This window comes from Stegodyphus dumicola, chromosome 11 (assembly GCF_044657685.1).
Source record: "Stegodyphus dumicola isolate Sdum_Otavi_A_Nest chromosome 11, ASM4465768v1".
Lineage (NCBI taxonomy): Eukaryota > Metazoa > Arthropoda > Arachnida > Araneae > Eresidae > Stegodyphus > Stegodyphus dumicola.
Window position 1 is genome coordinate 151,288,252 of NC_140778.1, and position 20,173 is coordinate 151,308,424.

The following is a 20,173-nucleotide window of genomic DNA, read 5'->3' on the forward strand; positions in this document are numbered from 1 at the left end:
TTTCTCTAGATTATATCTAAAATAAAACCTTACGAATCAGATGAGAATTTCTGCTTTGTGAGTGACAGCATACGTATCCAGAAACGTCATTCTCCAGTTCTCCAATGGGCATCGAGCTCCACTGTGTGTCATCTGGCATATATTAGCCAATGAGCACAAAGCAAGCTCAAGGCCGTTGGCCGTTATTTGGATGTTCTTTTGTTATTTCGTTCATCTTGTCCTGAGTTGTGTGAGTACACGTGCCTTTGGGAAATAGTTTTAGAAATTATCGTCTTTTGTTATGTCTGCGAGAAAGGTGAAATACTCGTGCACGTTTCAAAAACTGTACACAGTTGACTTTCCTTCCATTATTTCTTCAAAGAAATGTAATAAATTTGCGATGTGTACCATCTGTCGTTGCGATTTTTCGATTTCGCATGTTGGAAGGGCAGATGTTCTCAAACATGTGCGTACACAAAAACACAAGGACAACATGAGTTGTTTTGAAAAAAAAAAACGAAAAATTATATTTTTCTTCGGAAAAAAAAGACCAAAAAGTGATTAATGCAGAATGTCTGTTCTCTGCCTTTTTACTGGAGCACAACCTGCCACTGAATGCATTGGATCACGCTGCAGCTTTATTTAGAAAAATGTTTCCCGATAGTGAAATCGCTAAGAAATACTCAAGTGCAAGGACCAAAACAGGTGCAATTGTGAAAGAAATGGGTTTGAAAAATAAATCTTCAGTTATTGATTGCATTAAAACAGCTCCGTTCTGCCTCTCTATGGATGGAAGCAATAATATCGATTCAAAACTGTATCCAATTGTTGTTTAAAAGAAAATGCAGTCCCTCTGGATAATTGCTTAGCACTTGGTGCCGATAATGCACCAGTAATGGTAGGCTTGAAGACTGGTGTTGCAGGCATCTTAAGAAAGGCAAATTCAGATTTGCAGATTATGAGGTGCACCTGTCACCTCTTAAATTTAGCATCTGAAAAAGGGGCAGCTTCTTTACCATTAAATGTGAATGAACACATTGTTGATATTTATTATTATCTTGAAAGAAGCTCTAAAAGAAAGGAAAAATTGAAACAGTTCCAACAGCTGCATAATATTGAAATAAGAAAAATTTTGAAACGTGTGTACACGCTGGCTGTCTTTAAAGAAATGCTTATCTAGAATCCTCAATCAATGGAACCCACTTCTTGCATTTTTTAAAGAAGAAGTAAATGCTTCGAGAGTTAAGATAAAAGGCTCTATTAAAAGTTATAAAGTACCTAAAGTAAATGGAGATGTAGTTACTACTTGCATTGTTAAAAATAGGTTTGAGAAAAATAAAGTAATTTCTGCATTATTCAGCAATTCAACTGGCAGTTCTCAAAATAATACTGCAAAATATAAGCATAAATCTGATACAAATTTCTCTCAAAATAAAAAAAATTGCTCAACACACGAAACATTTTCCGATTACTGTAAGTTTATCTTGTGAAGAACGAATATTTATGTTTCTTTCTTCGGACCTTAACAAAGCTTTTTACTTTTTTTTACAATTCATTTTGCCATCATTCGATGTTCTTAACGCAATTCTACAAAGCAGAATTCGATTAATTCATGTTTTGCAATCAATGATTTATGATCTGTTTAAAGACATTTTATCAAAGTTTGTAAAACCAGTCTGTGTTTTGTCTTGTAATTCTATATATGATGTGATTTATGGTGAAACAGAAAATCAGAAGAAAGATGAAGATTTGGTAATAGGAGTTGCAACTACAAAAGTAGTGGAAGAACTTTCAGAAGAAGACAAAAATAAGTTTTATCTTCATGTTAGGAGTTACTTCTGTCGAGTATGTGATTACATACTACATAAATTTCCATTCAACGATTAAGTGATTTTGCATGCTAAAGTTGCTGATATTTCTGCTCTAGCAAATGCATCTTTTTCTGATATAAGGTACTTTTTGAACAGATTTCCTGTGTTACTTCGTTTAGTCATGAAAGATGACGATATTGATGTTGCTACTGATATACTGCAGTCGCAATTTTGCAGTTTACAATTAGAAAACTTGGATGAAGTTATAAAATCAGCTAGGATTAACACCTAGTGGAGTTTAATTGGAAAATTGAAAAGTGATGATGGAATTTTAAAATATAGTGAACTCTCTAGAATTATGTTGGCCATCTTGACAGTTCCCCATATTAATGCGGAGTGTGAGAGGATTTTCAGTGTTGTTGCGAAAACGAGAACTAAATTTAGATCTGATATTAGTGATGACACATTAGAAAAATTTTTATTAGCGAAAGCAGGCGTACGTGGCAATTGCTATGAACAAAATTATGAAGTTTCTTTCTTAACGAAAGCAAAATCTGCCACTGTCCATAACATTTGTATAAAAACTGATTAAAGTGTCTTTTTTTTTTTTTTTTTTTTTTTTTTACGATGCAAGTAATAAAAATGTATTTTATGTCTAAGGTATTTTTGTTTTGCTTGCATTTAAGACTTAGTAACTATTTAAAGTTAATTAATCATTAAAAACTATATTTTTATCATTTAAAAAGTATTTTTAACATTGTGAAAAATCTCCTGATTTTTGAGTGTCGTAGGTTGGCAAGTATGATATTAGAGTCCAATACTAACTTCTCCTGAGATTTACCAGGATTTCTATGAACAAAAGTATTTGAATAAACATTTTTAATGTTAAATATGTAATATTAAAAATTTTATGGGGTGACTGAATGGTATGACATTTTGTCCACCACCCTTATTCCTCCAGCATATACAATCATTTGAATTTAATTTGTACAGACAGTTTGTTAAAATTATCTATATTTTTAGTCTTTTGTAATTGTAAGCAAACAAGTATGCTTTGTGGCTTTTGTTTTCTGGGCTGTATTTTATACAAATAGTTAATACATTAATACTTTGTAAATTATAAGTCACAAATTGTTTAACGGTTCTGCAGTAATTCAAAAGCCAAATATTCAAGCTTTTGTTGAAAATTTATATATTTAGCAGCAATGTATTTTCTATAACTTTCCTAATGCTTTTACGATTTAAAATTAAGCAAAAATGAAGTCATTTATCAGCAATTGTATTGAATAAAATATGTTGGTTTTGAGAACTTCAGTTTCAGAGTTCTTTTGCTTCTTAAGAATAAGAACTTTGTCTCAGAGCTCTCAAGATTAATCGAATTTTATTCAGAATCTACACTTATCTAAGTTTGCTTTTTTATCTAATTTTAAAATTTACATATATATATTTCTCTTTCATTTAATTTTTCGATTTTTTTATTCTTTTCCTATGTAAAAAATGTGCAGTACAAGATCCAACATCCTGAATAGTTTGGGTGTTTGCCATTTCAGATTTCAGAGGTTTTTAAATGTTAGGTTATCGGTTTAATTCTCATGAGATGACATGTAGAAATTATAAAATAAAAAATACGAAGTGGTTGTTTAGAAATAGTTAAACAGTTATGACAGTAAGGAAATATTAAAAAATAACTGTTTGTGTTATTAATTATTTCTTTCATTTTAAGTTGTTTAAGCTGTTTTCCCCTTTCTTTTTTTTTCTTCTTTTTCTTTTCTCTCTCTTCCCCCCCCCTTTTTTTGGTGTGTGTGTGTGTGTGCGTGCATGCCTGCATGCATGTTTGTGTGTCTGCACTAATGGTTTAGACCTAATTTTTTGTTGATTAAAAAGTTCTGTTGTTTAAGTCTTGTAATTGTCATACTGAGAGTTCCCACTAAACTGTCAGTCATATTTCTATATATATATTGCAAATACATACATAAGCCTATATATATTGCAAATACATAAAAACTCAAAATATCTATATTAAAAGTTACGAAATAAATCTTAAACACTTATTTTCTTAAATCAATTCCAGAATGGATTAAGTATGATTTAATTCGCAATAATAAAAGAAGGCATTATCTTTGTTGTTGTGAAGCTTAGTTTCGCTAGTTTGACAACAAATCCACTATTCTACCAAGTTTCAAATGTAAACAAACATGGTCACCATGGCAAAAATATGTAGGCTTAGCCACACTTGAACAACTTTTAAATTGTTGATAATTCTACAAATATTGCATGCAGATTTCATTCTCAGCAAGCTCTTTGTCAGTTTCTTCATTATTGGTAGAAGCATTTTCTGGATTTAAAACCTTACTACAGATTTCACTGTCCAATAATTGATTGATGATTGGGGCATTGTCGTCATTATGAAAAGTTCACTTGTTACCCCTTCGTCTTCACAAATTCTCTAAGATGAAAATTTTCATCTTTTGTTTTTGATATTCAAAAACTTTTAAATTTATGGCTGATATCATCATGATCACCACCACTGCCATGGACCAAACAAATATGTTTTGGGGTTTCACTTATTCTTTAAGTCAGACAGAATAATTCCAGAATGGATTAAGCATGATTCGCAATTACTATACTTAAATACCTTACAACCATTTAAGGGCTAGAAGTGCGGTCATGACTGATGTCAGCCAATGAATTGTTATTGGCCATAATTTGATTTCCTCGCCAGTAGGTGTTTAACATCAATGTTGGATAAGCATTAAGCAAAATAAGCATATACTTAAGCCATCAAAGAAAACGCCACAAAATTTCCTGTTACCAGCCTTACCACAGGGGTTAGCGGTTCATTACCAGTTTTACCATGTGTGGTGCAAACTCTCTGAAAGAAGAAATTTAGAAAAAGCAGGCATAAATATATATGTAGGGGCACCAAAATAATCATTATGAAAGTAATAGTAATAATAATCTTTTAAGTGCTTATGGCCTCTAAAAGAAAAAGAAAAATTCTGATGTGTACACCACATGACTTCCTTGTACGGAATATTAAATTATATGTGTCATATGCTTCTTTTTCTTGGGCGTGTAGCTTCTGGATATGTATTTACTTCCTACCGTAGACGTATCGTATTGTGTGTGTTGCATAAAACAGCCATTTTAACGGCACAAAACTTTATTAACACACAAATAAAAATAATAAGTACAAACGATGAACACACAAGTATCACTTCGTTTCTTGCATCTAAGCTGACATACAACACATTTCCTTCGTTACTTCGCTACTACCTACTAACTACTCTTCTCTAATAAGTCTCATGAGAGAGAGGCGTTGCAGGCCATTCGGCTAAACTGCGCATGCGTGGTCATCACGTCATGACACCTCCCCTCGAAAAGATTTGATTGCGTCTTTCAATGACCTGTCAAATCCACATATATAAACATTTCTTGAAACAAAATAAAATAACATCCATGAAATTTTCGAACTTAATTAACCAATTCTTACCATTTTAAATTAAAATTACTTCAACATAAATTCAGTAATCCTATTCATTTAAAAAGATGTAACATTCAATTAGCATTTCAAACTTAAATCTTCACATAATCATAATCATATAAGCAGTTATCATATAAACAAGACAATACAAATCAAACATTAACATTACACATAATACTTTAGCAAACCCTAGCTAAATCTTTAAACCTATTACATAACGTTAGAAAAAAAATTTAGCATTTTAGCTAAAAAAAAAATCAAACTAAACAGTCAAAATGTCTTATAGTTCATAGTTCATAACATCAGTCATGCTTCACTCACTGGGAAATATAATCATGTCATTTTAAGTCACGTCATCAATAAATTCAGCATAGTCTTTTAGTCTACACATAATGTTACTGTTCCATTTTGTTGACGCATAAATTACTGGATGCACATATTCACTTTCTGATTCAATGATTAGCTTTAGCTGTAAAAGCTTATCTATTTAACGATCAGCTTCATTTCTTAGAACTTCAGGTATTCGATACGGTTTCTGCTTTCCTGGCATACTTCCAGGTTTCAGTTTGATGCTGTGTTCTCTCACATTGGCGATTTTCGGAATACCAGTTCTTAGGTTCTTATGCCTTCTTAAAATTTCCTTAAGTTCTTTCTTCTTATGCGGTTCAAGGTATGTAAAATCACATTCCTCATTAGAATAGTGTTCTTTTGCTTTCCATGGAACAATTCTTGGAACGTTTTCAACTTCGCCGAAATCAATATCTGTATCATATATCACAGCGGTATTGAACTCTCGTGTCTTGTTTGCGTGAACGTGTTTCGATGAATTGTCAGGCATTTGTACTATGTAACTATAATCAGTATGCTTTTTGATGATCGTAGCAGGTCCCGTCCATCTGGCATAAACTTTGTTTTGGCTATCAGGGATTAAAACTATAACCCTGTCACCTTCCTTTAATTCTTTATGACGAGTCTTTCGGTTACGGTAGAATGCATAAGCTTGTTGCTTTCCAACATCTGTAAGTCCTGCGTATTCAGCAGCTTTTTCCAATTTCGTCTTCAAATCATTCAGATAATCGGTAACTGAACTTAACTGTCCATGAGCAACAGGAGTTTCATTAGTCCATGACGATTTCAAAATAGACAACGGGCCATTAGGACGTCTTCCATAAAGCATTTGGAACGGACTAACACCAGTCGTAGCATTAGGAACTTCTCGGTAAGCCCAAAGTAAATACGGTAGATGTTTCTCCCAATCTTTCGAATGTTCTCTAATGGTATGATGTATCATTCCCTTTAAAACAGCATTGAATCTTTCTACCAGGCCATTTGAACTTGGATGATAAGGAGTCGAGATCCTTGGGGACGATTTGATCCTTTTCAAAAACTCTTGGGTCAACGAAGCAGTAAAATTAGTTCCTTGGTCTGAAGCAACAATTTGAGGAATTCCTGTGCGTGAAAAGATTTGCAACAATGCATCGCATGTTGCTTTGGCATTCAAATTCTTCAGTGGCACCGCTTCGGGCCACCTTGTACATTGATCAACAGCACACAAAGCATATTTGTAACCTCTACAGCTTGGCTCTACAGGTCCTAGGTTATCCACATTAATTACCTGGAATGGTTCTTTAGAACGTGTTACTGGCGTAATCGGAACTTCATCAAAGGGATGCTTTTTCGCTTGAAGTTGACAAGAAGTACAAGCACTGCAGTATTCATTTACATCTTTCTTGATTTTAGGCCAATAGAATGAATATCTCAAACGTTCGGCTGTCTTCTTGGTTCGCAGGTGGCTTCCCCACAAGCTAGAATGAGCTAAGTCCAAAATTTGTTTTCTTCTTTCTTTAGGAACGACTAACTGGTAAACTCTTTCTCCTAGAACTTTATGATACAAAAAGTTGTCAATAACAGTAAAGTTATTACTTCCGTTCTTAACATTTTGCCAGCATGTTTTTAAAGATGGGTCATTCATTTGTTGCACTCGAAACAGTTCTGAATCCGAAGCACATTGATTGTGTCCCGTGCTACCTTTGGAATTATCCTTACCTGTACCTTCATATACAAGCGCACAACATTCTATTATCTTCTTAACAGTTTCATTACATTTTTCATTAATTAGGTTTTCCCTATTATGGTTAAGTATTTCGTCAAAATTTTCAGTTTCATGAAAAGGCATTTCACCGAAACTATCAGTAGCAATGTTTACATTTTTACATTCAAAATTAAACTTTCTTTTATCATCTCCCCTTAACTCATTAAAAGAGCTTAACGACAAGAGTAAATCATTACATAACTTATCCACCATTGCACATGTTATAAAAATAGGTGACCTAAATTTATCATTTTCAGAATATATTGCTAAAGGTAGCTTAATGAGAGGAGCTTTTAAAGCTTGCCCGAAAGCTGACGTGAGGATAACACTTCCATGTGGCGTACGGTATTTTTCTGGTACAATGTCGGCCTTGACAACGGTCAATTGCGTGCCTGTATCTGCTATTGCATTAATTAATTTACCATCACATATAAGTTTAACGGTTGGAAAGTCATCTATTAATTCTTTAACCTCTTGATTCGCAGTAAAATATTTAGAAGAAATCTTTGCAGTTACGGCGTTAGAATTATTCTTAATTTCTTCTTTAACAACCCTTTCCTTATCTTCATGCAACAATATATTATGATACTTAGAATTACATTTTGAACATCTTAATTGAGAAGGGCAATTTTTTATTCTACAATTCCTTTCGAAACAAAGAAAGCATCGATTAGAAGCCCTTAAACTCTTTTTCCTTTCTTCCGGAGACATAACGCATTTTTCCGAAGCATGATTTTCGCTTTCGCAAAATAAGCAAGGGAAAGTTCAAACAACTGCAATTTTGCTTACATTAGGGGAATAGCTGGCGCCAAATTTGTTGGCGTTAAATGAATTCCGAGTGTGGAAGTTGTTTCGCTTTTCATTTGGTTGTGAATGCCTTCCAAGAGAATTAGCGTGACTCTTAGAATAAAATAGATTTAATGAAGTTCGTTCGCGACTTTCAATTTCTCGTTTTAGAAATTTCATGAGGTTGTCGACATTAAAAGTTTCCTCATCTGCGTTTTGACGAGCAAAATCAAGCGTTATATCCTGAGGTATGCATTTCATTAACAAAGGGTATAGTAACTTTCCATACGATTCGGTCTTGACCCCTATCGAATTTAGTGACCTTACTTGTACGTTGCAGGTATCATATAATTCCCTCAAGGAATTAATGTCATTAGAACTTCGGACAGGCCGTAAATTTAAAAGTTTATGCATGTAAGAATTAATAAGGAGATCTTTTCGCCCATACTTCTCTTTGAGAATTTTAAAAGCTTCATCGTAGTTTTCTGGAGATAAAGAAAAGCCTTCTATTGTTTTTAAAGCTGCACCGCCTAACAGGCTAACCAAGTAATTAAACTTATCTACTTTAGATAGTTTTTCGTTTTGATTTATTGCCGTGTCAAAAGAATTGTAAAATATCTGCCACATTTCAGCATTCCCATAAAATTTATCAATCATAATCTTCGGCAATTTAACATTATAATCAGAACTTTTATCGACACCAGAAATAGATACATTGTTACTATCATTGGAAGAACCATTAGAAACTAGCGAACTATTGCTATTTCTTTTTTCTTTCAATAATTTTGTGCCTCTAAAGCTCCATTTTGCAATTTTCGTATTCCAAGGCACTTTCGATTTCGGTTTCAATGTCATTAACATCAGTCAAAGTTTTAATTTTTTCGTCTCAAAGAAATAGCTTTTACTTTTAAACTTTCCAGTGATTCTTCAAGGTCTTCAAGGTTACCGGCTGCAATTAATGATTCAATAGCATTTGTTACTTTAGTAATGGCTGAACGCATAACTTTCCGTTCTTTCTTAGATTTCGTTAGCTCTTCAGCCATTTTTGTAACCTTGAATTCCACTTTACCACAAAATAAATTCAACAAATTTCTTACCTTTCTGAAGACTCACTTACGCATTTATCCGTGAACTTTGCAGAATGACATATCCTCCTGTTCTGATACCACTGACATATGCTTCTTTTTCTTGGGCGTGTAGCTTCTGGATATGTATTTACTTCCTACCGTAGACGTATCGTATTGTGTGCGTTGCATAAAACAGCCATTTTAACGGCACAAAACTTTATTAACACACAAATAAAAATAATAAGTACAAACGATGAACACACAAGTATCACTTCGTATCTCGCATCTAAGCTGACATACAACACATTTCCTTCGTTACTTCGCTACTACCTACTAACTACTCTTCTCTAGTAAGTCTCATGAGAGAGAGACGTTGCAGGCCATTCGGCTAAACTGCACATGCGTGGTCATCACGTCATGACAATATGCATTTTTCCTTGCATTTTATTTAAACTTATTGGATTGAATTAAATCTACTTCATCGATAACGCATAAACCACACTAGAATAAATGCACTCTTTAAAATTTACTATATTTGTTTACCATAGTGACACTCTGGCACTAAATTCCCTTAACAGTGTTGCATTCCATTCACTTTGTAACTCAGAATGCACAAAATTTATGTCATCTAAAGAATTATCTAATTGTTGTCACATGTTCTATTCAAATATTATAATAAATCTAAAATTATGTATAAAAGAAATTTAGAAAAAAAAAAGGAGGAGAGAGAGAGAAAAAGAAGTACTTTTTCTCAGACGATTCAGTATTTCTCATTCAATTAATTCAGTCCTCACTTCGCTACAAGGTATATATAAGGTAAGCCTATATATATTGCAAATACATAAAAACTCAAAATATCTATATTAAAAGTTACGAAATAAATCTTAAACACTTATTTTCTTGAATCAATTCCAGAATGGATTAAGTATGATTTAATTCGCAATAATAAAAGAAGGCATTATCTTTGTTGTTGTGAAGCTTAGTTTCTCTAGTTTGACAACAAATCCACTATTCTACCAAGTTTCAAATGTAAACAAACATGGCCACCATGGCAAAAATATGTAGGCTTAGCCACACTTGAACAACTTTTAAATTGTTGATAATTCTACAAATATTGCATGCAGATTTACTAAAGGCATAAAAACCGTAACTGGAGGGGGGGAAAAAAAAACCCACATAATTCAGTCATTTTTAAAACAAAAAATGCACAATTTACAAACATATAAGAATAAAGAAACAGATCATTGAGCCAAGTAACAGAGTGTATGTATATATATATATATATATACTTTTGGTGTGGCCAATTGCAACCAAAATACAAGGTGCACATCTACATGTTATAGCAGTCCTATATACAAATCTTCAATGTTCTGAGGCTACTTGTTTTTGAGTTCTGCGAGATATGTACGCACAGACACCATGAAAAATTCTCTTCAGAATTCATTTTAAATCAGTTTTGTAATTTTTGGGGAGGAAAAGAGACCTTCATTCTGTCCTTATGTACAGATGTCATGCAAAAACATTGTTAAATTGCATTCGATAGCAGTGAAAATGGATATTTTTGTTGAAATATGATGCCTGAAATTTTTCGCAATTACTATACTTCCTTTTTACTTCATACAAGGAAGTAAAAAAGAAATCCAGTCCTGTGTGACTTGCAGGAATCATGCTTAGTCCAGTAAAAAATTGCTTTTATGGCACACCTGTTTCTTTTTTTAATATTATATTCTGCATTCCTAGACTTTGTAACGAAAAACAAAATTTGCTTTTAGTGTGGAGCTGTGGATATTAGATATTTTTGGATACTGCGCATCAAGATTTTGGATTTTATATGTATATTTACTTTCTCAAAGTATTTATGTCCCATACTTCTGTGAGAAAACTTTCAGACTTTTTAAATGTCATTTCATAAAGATGCCTCTCAGGTGAGAGACAAATCTAGCTTACAGATAAGGAATAATTAATCTTTTTCAAAATTATTGCTTTAGTAATGTAACTCAATAAAATTTCATTAATAATTTTATTTATTAATTTTTAAAATCTTGAATTTATGGATTTTATTTTATTAAATAAAATGTTTTGCAATATTTTAACAATATTCTTTGCTTTCTGCATTTTAGGATTTCGACCGTGAAAACTTTGACTCTGAATAATATTTAGGATATATTTTTATTCGCTTCATTTCATTAGTTGAAATGGTTTTTCCATTTTCAGCAGTTTCACTTCTTCATATGAAAGTAGAATTTGTATAATAAGAATGTCTTTTCTGAGAAAATGTAAAATAAATTTTTGTCTTCTATGAATTTGTTTTTGTAATTTATTTATTGATATAAGTGAAAAAGAAACTTGACATTTAAACACCTAGTCAAGTTAATGTAGTGATTGTTAGTCCACTCTCCCATGTTAACTCCACAAAGTTTAAATGGTCTCATTACATACCATAATAAATCTTTGATTATCCCATATTAACATGCATAATTTTTTATTTTAATTTATCTCTTAAAAGTCAACAGGAGAAAATGTGTATATGTTTTACCTGAACCCTTGCACGTATTTATTAAGTGTATCTTGGCAAACAGTTTAGGCCAGGAGTGGAAAATCATATTCTGTATTTTTCTGTATTTTCGTAAAAAAATAAGTAAGTAATCTGCTTTTTGTTTTTCTGTATATTTAAAAAAAAAAAAAAAAACTTTAGTTCAGAAGGGATATTTTCATTATTTTTCAAAATCAGGGCTGTATGATTTCAGACTATTCAGAGCAATATGGTTTTAGAGTTTCTGTATTTCTCCATAAGAACTGAATGTTGCTAGTTAGATAATAAAAAGTACATGTCTTCCACATGCTGTTATTGACTTTTTACGTAGATTGTAATCTTCGCAATTCTCTCCTCCTCTAATAAAATTGATTAACAGACTGTTTCTTTACTTTAAGGAAATTATGCTTTGAATAAAAACATTCATGTAAAAACATACATTAGATACGAATCCTCTTTGCACTAACAAGATTTGAAATATTTAAGAAAGAAAATATGATTTTTTTAAATTGTGAGTCATTCATTCTTAAAACTATATAAGTTTTCATGCTGAATGCTAGAAACTATATCCTTCAGTAGCTTACATGAGATGATTTTATTCTTTTAAAAGCAATTGATTATGAAAGAAGAAATACTTCTTTGAGGCAGTACACAGTAATTATTCCGTTTTAACGTGTGAAATGTATGACAATCAAAATAACTGTCATTAATTATTTATCGTAATCAAAATACTGATACTTATGTTTGTAACAGTTGTGAATTAGAAATATTCCATTGTTCAAGAAGTTTATGGAAAATGCTTGTGAAACATTTCTGCTTGAGGTGTAAAATATTATTACCTATTTATCTTCCAAGTAACATTAATAAAAAAACACAAACTTGTTCCAGTGCTTTTTGACATTCCTAGAAGTATTGGTAGAATACCTGTATCGGTATCTTTCATAGATTATATATCACATTATTTTGGATAGCCTTAACTATCTGAAAACATTGACCTCATGGCAGTATCTTTATAAGAAAGAACAGCAGGATCAGAGGTTGAGAAAGCTGTCAAGTAAGATGGTTTTGGAATGACAGATATGTGTTTCTAATATAAAAAAACTAAGCCTCTTTGCTCAAAAATGCATCATCTTGCTGAAGGATCAAAAGATGCTTTAACTCTGCTGTATAAGATGAACTATGCTGTGCAAAGTGATGTCACTTCATCTATTTCGTCTGTAGAAGCATATACCTTCTTAGTCAAATTCAGTTATTTCAAGTTTCACATTTGTGACATGACTTTGTTGTGATCATTTTGAAGAGAAATATTTAGTTAGAGCTATTATTGAATATTTAAGGCTCATCCAAGAAATGGCAATGTTGTAACTGTTAGATTTACTCATGTTTGAATGTGACTCTCGGAGCTTTAAGGGACCACCAGCGGCCGAGCGGTAAAGTCGCTGAACACTGGTAGTTTGGTCCGAGGCTCGAATCCCGTGAACGGGCTGGCTGCATGGGTGTTTTCGTGGTTTTCCCCATGTGTAACGTGTATACGAGCCAGTTTCCCGTAGAAAATCCTCCACGAAGACATCTCTCCCCTTAGGCAGATAACCCTAGTGTGCTTTGCCATAATTAAATGCACCATGCCACCTCGGAGCTTTAAAATTTGTGTGACAAAAGGTAGATGACTTTTTAAAACTTTTAATCTAATTCAGGAGGTCATCTGTAAAATGATTTTTATAAATTTAGGAAGCCTGCTAAGCTTTTTCTGTGCAAAAATCTAGTTTACAGGCATTGTCAAATCAAGAAGTAGTCAAATTTTAATTATGTTATTAAAAAAAAGGAACTATTATAGGCTATTTCATGAGAAAAAGATGAGCATTAATAGGGTAAAAACTAAAATATAAAAATTTGAGTAGTTAAGAAGTGTATATGTTATTTTAAAACACGTTAAATATATATGTTACTTTAAAAGATGTTAATTTTTATTAAGTTGTATTTGAACTCAAAATAGTAATTGCAAAAAATTAAATGATGATGCTTATGCGAACTGGCATTTTGCAAGTTACATAGATAATAAATGAAACATCTTACATCTTGTAAAATGCCAATACTTGTGAGGGTATTTAAAGATAAATGCCATTATATCGTAATAAAATGATGTGGTGTAAAAAAAAAAAAAGAAAGAAAGAAAGAAAGGACTGATGCTTGGGCATTTTAGTATCAATAATAATAATCTGTTATTAAATATCTGTATGTATATTCCTTGCATTATGTAGCCATTAAATTTTGAACACCTATACACCTCCGTCCGAACATGTGCACCTCAAACCAGAAATTTTGAATCTTTTCCCCCCTTAAATTTAATTTATATTTTGTGTGAATTTGAAGAGTTCGTCATAATGAATTCAGCAACTTATAAGCAACATCTGACCACTCTGGAAAGCATACAATATTTGTGCTTCAAATTTAGTTGGAAAACTCAGCAATTTAAATTGCCACTTAAAAGTCATAAGATACTTGTCTTCCAAATTATATAAAAAAGGCCTCATCAGTTTGAAAGATGTTGCCACTGCCGAAAATAAAATATTTTTATCTTTCTTGTGCCATTTAGTGAAGCGTAAGATATTTAATCTTTCTTTCAAATTTATTCTGTAATTTAATTTAACTATTCATTAATAAACTAAATGGTTTAAAAGCAATAATTGCAGTTCTTTATTATTAATAATTGCTAGCTGGACTTGTGAAATTACACTAACTGGACTAATTAAAATTATTACATACTTTTTTCTTTTTTGCAGTAATAATTTTATCTTAATCATTAAAAAGAAGGAAAAAAGCTTGCAATCTGATCTTTGTATTCATACGTCAGTACAACTTCTGAAAGGAAAAAAAAAAAATTGGATTTACAATTCACAAACCCTCAGTATACTGGGATGTACAAGCTAGTGTACACAAACCCTTAGTACATTGGCTTCTAAAAGCCAGTGTACCAGTATGCAATTCAAATTAGTAAATTTTAAAAGCTTATTTAAATTTGAAAGGCTGAAAATAACTATGGATGCAGTGCCAGTATGCAAATATCATATGTTTCAGCCAGTCTCAAGGCCTACCAGTGGTCGAGCGGTAAAAAGCAGCTGAACACTTTGATCCGGGTGAACGGATTGAGTGCATGAGCATTTTCATAGTTTTTCCAAGTGTAACATAGATATGAGTCAATTTCCCTTTAAAAGTCATTCATGGGGCATCCATCCCTTTCCATGTAGTGCCCAATGGCAGAGAATGTAATAAAATAAAAAAAATACAGCCCATCTCAACTGACTGTCTGACACTACGTGGCATTTGACGACTGTATGCGACTGTCTTACGTGCATATGTACGACAGACATATATATGCTATTTAGGTTGTCGCTGAAGATGCCAGCATTCTGAAGGGTTTATGGAGGTTCATTTAAATGCCTATACGGTGGGTTTATAACTTTCAGAGTATAATTTTTCATGAAATTCATGTTTCTGTGGCTGAAAAAAATGAATGGCAGATAGTGAGCCCTCACGTACTGGCACTCATGATATTCAGTAAAAGATGTTGCTGTTTTCTTTTGCAGTGATTATTTCGTAATTTCTCAAATGTGGAAGCCATTCCAAACAAGTCAAACAGTTTTCTAGATATCTGTATTCGGTTGATCAACGGTTAGCATCCCTTCTGAAGATCGGTATATTGATAAAGTAGTCAAGCTGAGTCGATAAGAGATTTCTGCAATTGGTGCATCGATGATTAGAACTTTACTTGGTAAGACAAAATCTGCCAGTACTATGCCCCAAAGGTCTCACATGAAGAAAATGCATATGTTTTTAAGTATTACTGTTACACTGACCACTCAATTGAGAGGGGCAAGTTTAAAGTGTTGTCATCAATATTTTAATAAAACTGTTTTTCATTTGCACAACAATGTATTCACGGATGGGTCCAGATTTGGCCTGCAATTAGATAATAAGCATTTAAGGGTCTGGGCAGAACGAGGCACATGGAATCAGGTCCAAATTATCACACATAGATAAGTGACAGCATCATGGTGTGGGCTGAAATTTCAATGGGATATTTCATCCAACTGCACTTCTGGTTCTGTATTAGCTGCACAGTATTGGGAGGAACTCTTACACCCCATTATGGGACTACACTGAAGCAGTTTGTTCTGATTTCCACAGAAGAATCAAAAACTTTGCTCAGCAGAGTTCGGATTTATTAAGTTAAATAATTTGGGATATACGATATTGTTATGCATTTAAGAACATGATGTTTAAGAAGAGGTGCTATTAAAAAGTATCATAATATTAGCATAGCACAGAACTACAGTGCAAGGTATAGTAGTTGGCAGAAGAAAACTTTCCAATTTGTTTGTTGCAGAATATTTCTCAAACACTTGCTTTATTAAAAGGAAGGGGAAGTAAGTGGGGTTAAAACACAAAGTTCGTAAAAAATTTGTGAAGTGCACCAAAATACAGATTGGGGGTTACATTAAAAATCGTAATTAAATGTGTAATTTTAAAGGGATACTCATTTCCCATTTATCACATTAGTTATTTTTAAGAATTCAAAAGCATTGTCTAATCAAATAAAGAACGTATGATGCACTTAAACAAAAGACAAACATCATTTAATATAAAATTGCGGAGGCCTCGTTAAATGCTTGCTAGTTCATGATCGTGCATGGCTTAATCTAAGAATTTAAAGTTCATTCATTTCCTAATTAACTATGTCTTCTTATATATATCAAATAATACAATAAAATATATGTTCATTCCAAATGCAGCGACATATTTGTTTCTAAAAATTTAATATGGAAAGAAAATGAATCTACTATGTTTTCTTTTGAGTATTTTTAATTAACTAATTTTTCATTTAAATACATTAACCCTATGAAAGTTCGAATTCTAGAAAATATTATAAGTAATTTTTTTAACAGTGTTGGAAACTGCTGTTTAAGAGTTTTGGCATAGCTTTTATTTCACTCTTTTCTGAAAGTAAAATAATTAAAAATTATTTCGTCAGTTTACGAAAATGTGTTTTCCACTCTTCAAATGGTTCAACAAGTCCTCGACATATGCTGTATCCACGATAAAACACTATTTAAATCGTGTAGCTCATACGTATACAGGTATTCTCGAAGATGAGGGTTCTATTTCGCTGCCCATCCAGCAATGTAATTTAAATCTTCAGGTCTTATTAGTGTCCATTTTATGTTTTGAATTTTTTGGTGAGTAATCCATATTTTTTTCATTATTACTATTTTCTAAATATGTACAATTAATATTTTGTTTATCGTTCATGTTACATTGCGTGTAATGATTAGCCTGCATTGTGTTGAATGCCTGTAAAACTATTTCACTGCTGAGCAATTAGGTGCCAGGTGAAAACATCATTTCACGTTTTTCTTCCTCCCTTATCTGCTTTTCATTTTACCTGAGAATCATTTTCTTTGCAACGTTCTTGCCATAGCAAAGCAGTTATTTTCAACCCCCTAGCCATCTTGAAGCAGATTTTTCGCCTTTGAATAAACACAGTATCAATTCTCTCCGCATGGCGTCAAGAGGTGTCTCGCCAGTTCATCCTCCTGCCAGGTGTGAGAGCTCGGCTCGGAACTGCCCACAGAAGCTACCTTTCTCAAATGTAGAGTATCAGGATTGTAGCTTTCCTTCCAGAATTGCAAAAGTGCATTTCTTACTGGACAATAATATTATCTACATTCGAGAGCATACAGGGCGTTGCAAACTTAATTAAACGTGCTGTCTATTCACTGTCTTTTGATTTTATAACACATTTAACTTCCACTTAGTTTTGTTTATGCGAGTCTACATACAGTATTAATACTGTAATACAATTTATGGGGCAAAAATAAATCGTGTGCTGTTTTCATAGCAAACAAAGCTAGATGCCATTGGACTGGAGTAAGGTAGAACAGTGAAGAAAATATTGCACAATTTTAAGTGTTGCTGAAATAACTATGACAGACTGAAATAACAGAAAATTAATGAAAAAGTGGGTATTGTAGAGATCTTCGAAAGCGATAGACAAAACTACGTAAACGTTTGACACAGAATACAAGATTCAGCATGGACATTTTATAGTCTCTGTTTAGTTACATTCGTTGGTAACTGCATTCAGGTAATCATGTTTGTACTATTTATATTACAAGAACACTACTACAGGAGGACAACAATGAGGAGGCATTGTAGCCTGCTCTTTTGAAATATAAACGGCATTCTCTTTTTTCATGCTCTCCAAATAGAGAGCATGACCGCATTTAATTAGACAACAGAAAATTTTAGCCAGAACAATAGACAAAGTTAAGATTTACAAAATGGGTACTTTTCCGTTTTGCCGGTGCAAACGATAAAGTCACCAATAATGATACAACTGATGCCAAACGGAATATCGTCGCTGGTAAACTTTTACGCCTCATTTTCAAAACAAGTTGCAGCCATTTCTTACCAGATTGATTGTTTTTTTTCAATACTGGCATACAATTACATAGAATATTTACAAAGATAATTAAATTTTATGCCCTAAGACCATTCGCGGTAATTAAATCGATTAGGATGCAATCACACCGCTCACCCGAAGGCGAAAATATAGAAAAGGCAAAATCAAGGGTTAAATTCATCAGTTCTAATGAGAACGCACTAGCGAAGTCGAGCACTGCGGTTTTACATAATTTCTGAGTAAACTATCCGTACGAATTGAAATAATTCTTGCATTTAAACTTGTATTCCAAATTAAGATTTAACTTGAAATTAATGTAGATAATTTTGAGAGAATTATATTTTTGTAGCGTAGTTTACGTGAGATGAGATCACTTGGGGTCACGTGATACGAACCGACGAATCCTTGATGTTGAACTATGATAGCATAGTAAATTCTTAATGTCTTTTTACAAATTTATTGTCTTTATTTATTGGCTTTTTACAAAATTTTTAAACCATATTAAAATATTTATGCCTTCAAAATAAAAAATTCTTAGAACTAATATTTTTTAGGTGTATGCTGTGTATTGTCGCTAACAAAGTCTGCTTGGCGAGATTTGCGCCGGCGAAACGGGAAAGTACCACAAAATGTTATTTAATGCATTAAATTAAAATTTTGAAGTTTTGTGAAATAAAACATCAGAACTTGAATAAAATATTCAGTATCAATTTTCATAAGTTAGTGAACTTATTACCACAAATAACCGATCATAGGAAGATAAAAGATTAAACATTATGATCTAGTATTTAATAAAATATCGGGTTTTAACGAAAATGTCCCGCCACCGCAAATATCGTCTGCACAAACAGTTGACGTTGGCGTGCTCAGTCATATTTTGTCAAACAATTTTTGGCATTTGAAAGAAAGAAACTTGCTTTAGAACACTGTGTTGTGAAATTTGTAAAAAACTATCTTTATCATTAAGGTGTCTAAAATAGAACTATCACGCTACCATATTAGAATCGTCATTTATTTCCAGTTCTGTTGCAAAACCTCTGTGCAAAATGTCACCAAATCATGCGTACAGATTTAAGCACTAATGTTGCATCGTATGACACTGTGAAGGTTTGGTACCGAAAGTGCAAAAATAAGAACTAAGGCATTCAAGAAGCAGAGCGCTCTGGCCGGACAATTGATGTTGATGAGATCCGCCTGCGAGAACTTGTGGCGGAAGATCAGTATGCAATCACTCGAGAGCTTGCTAAGAACTTAAACGTTAGTGCCATGTCCATTAGTCGCGCTATGCATTGCATAAACTTGACGTACAAGTGACGACAGTGAGGTGTACAGCAAGATGCTAGTTCGTATTGACGCTGCTGTTAGGGAAATACGTCGAACTGAGTTTCGGAGCAAAAAGGTAATGTTCTGTCAAGATAATGCAAGACTACATGTGTCTGCATTCACCGGCTGGACCCTTTACGGACTCGAATGGGATCTTTTGCCTCCTTCGGACTTCTGCCTTCTTTCACACCAGCATTTTGCTGGTGCTATCTTCCATTCTGCACAGGATGTCCGAAATGAGGTTGATCTGTTTTTGGACTCGGGGCCACCAAGTTTCTGGGCCGAAGGTTTTGAAATACCACCAAAATGTTGGCAGAAAATCATAGATTTGGGTGGTGATTACTACCCGCGCTAAAAGTACTGCTTTCATGTTTATTTTCTAACTTTATGAAGAACGAGTTTTAACGGAAAACTTTTGTTACAACCAAGATAATTTTTAAAAAAATTGGGCTAAATCGCAGAATAGGCTGCATCAGTCGATGCTGTGTTTACTTCTTATTCTTGGACACGCCTTTTTATGACGTAATATTGATTACGCCTCTCCTTAAAAACAAGTTATAAGTACGCTATAGCTTCGTATTTAAAGTAAACTTAAATGAACTTTTAACTGAGTTGAAATGGTAGGTTTATAATGTTCT

General features: G+C 33.0%; 1 protein-coding gene across 1 annotated transcript in view; it reads left to right on the forward strand.

Annotated features, from left to right (window-relative positions):
- LOC118186010 (leucine-rich PPR motif-containing protein, mitochondrial-like) overlaps positions 1-11,522 on the forward strand; it is a 202,506-nt gene extending 190,984 nt beyond the window's left edge. The window contains exon 37 of the mRNA XM_085827326.1: positions 11,340-11,522. Coding sequence (XP_085683452.1) covers positions 11,340-11,372 — 33 coding nt within the window. The 3' untranslated portion in view covers positions 11,373-11,522. The remainder of the gene's footprint in view (positions 1-11,339) is intronic.
- Positions 11,523-20,173: the final 8,651 nt, after the last annotated feature.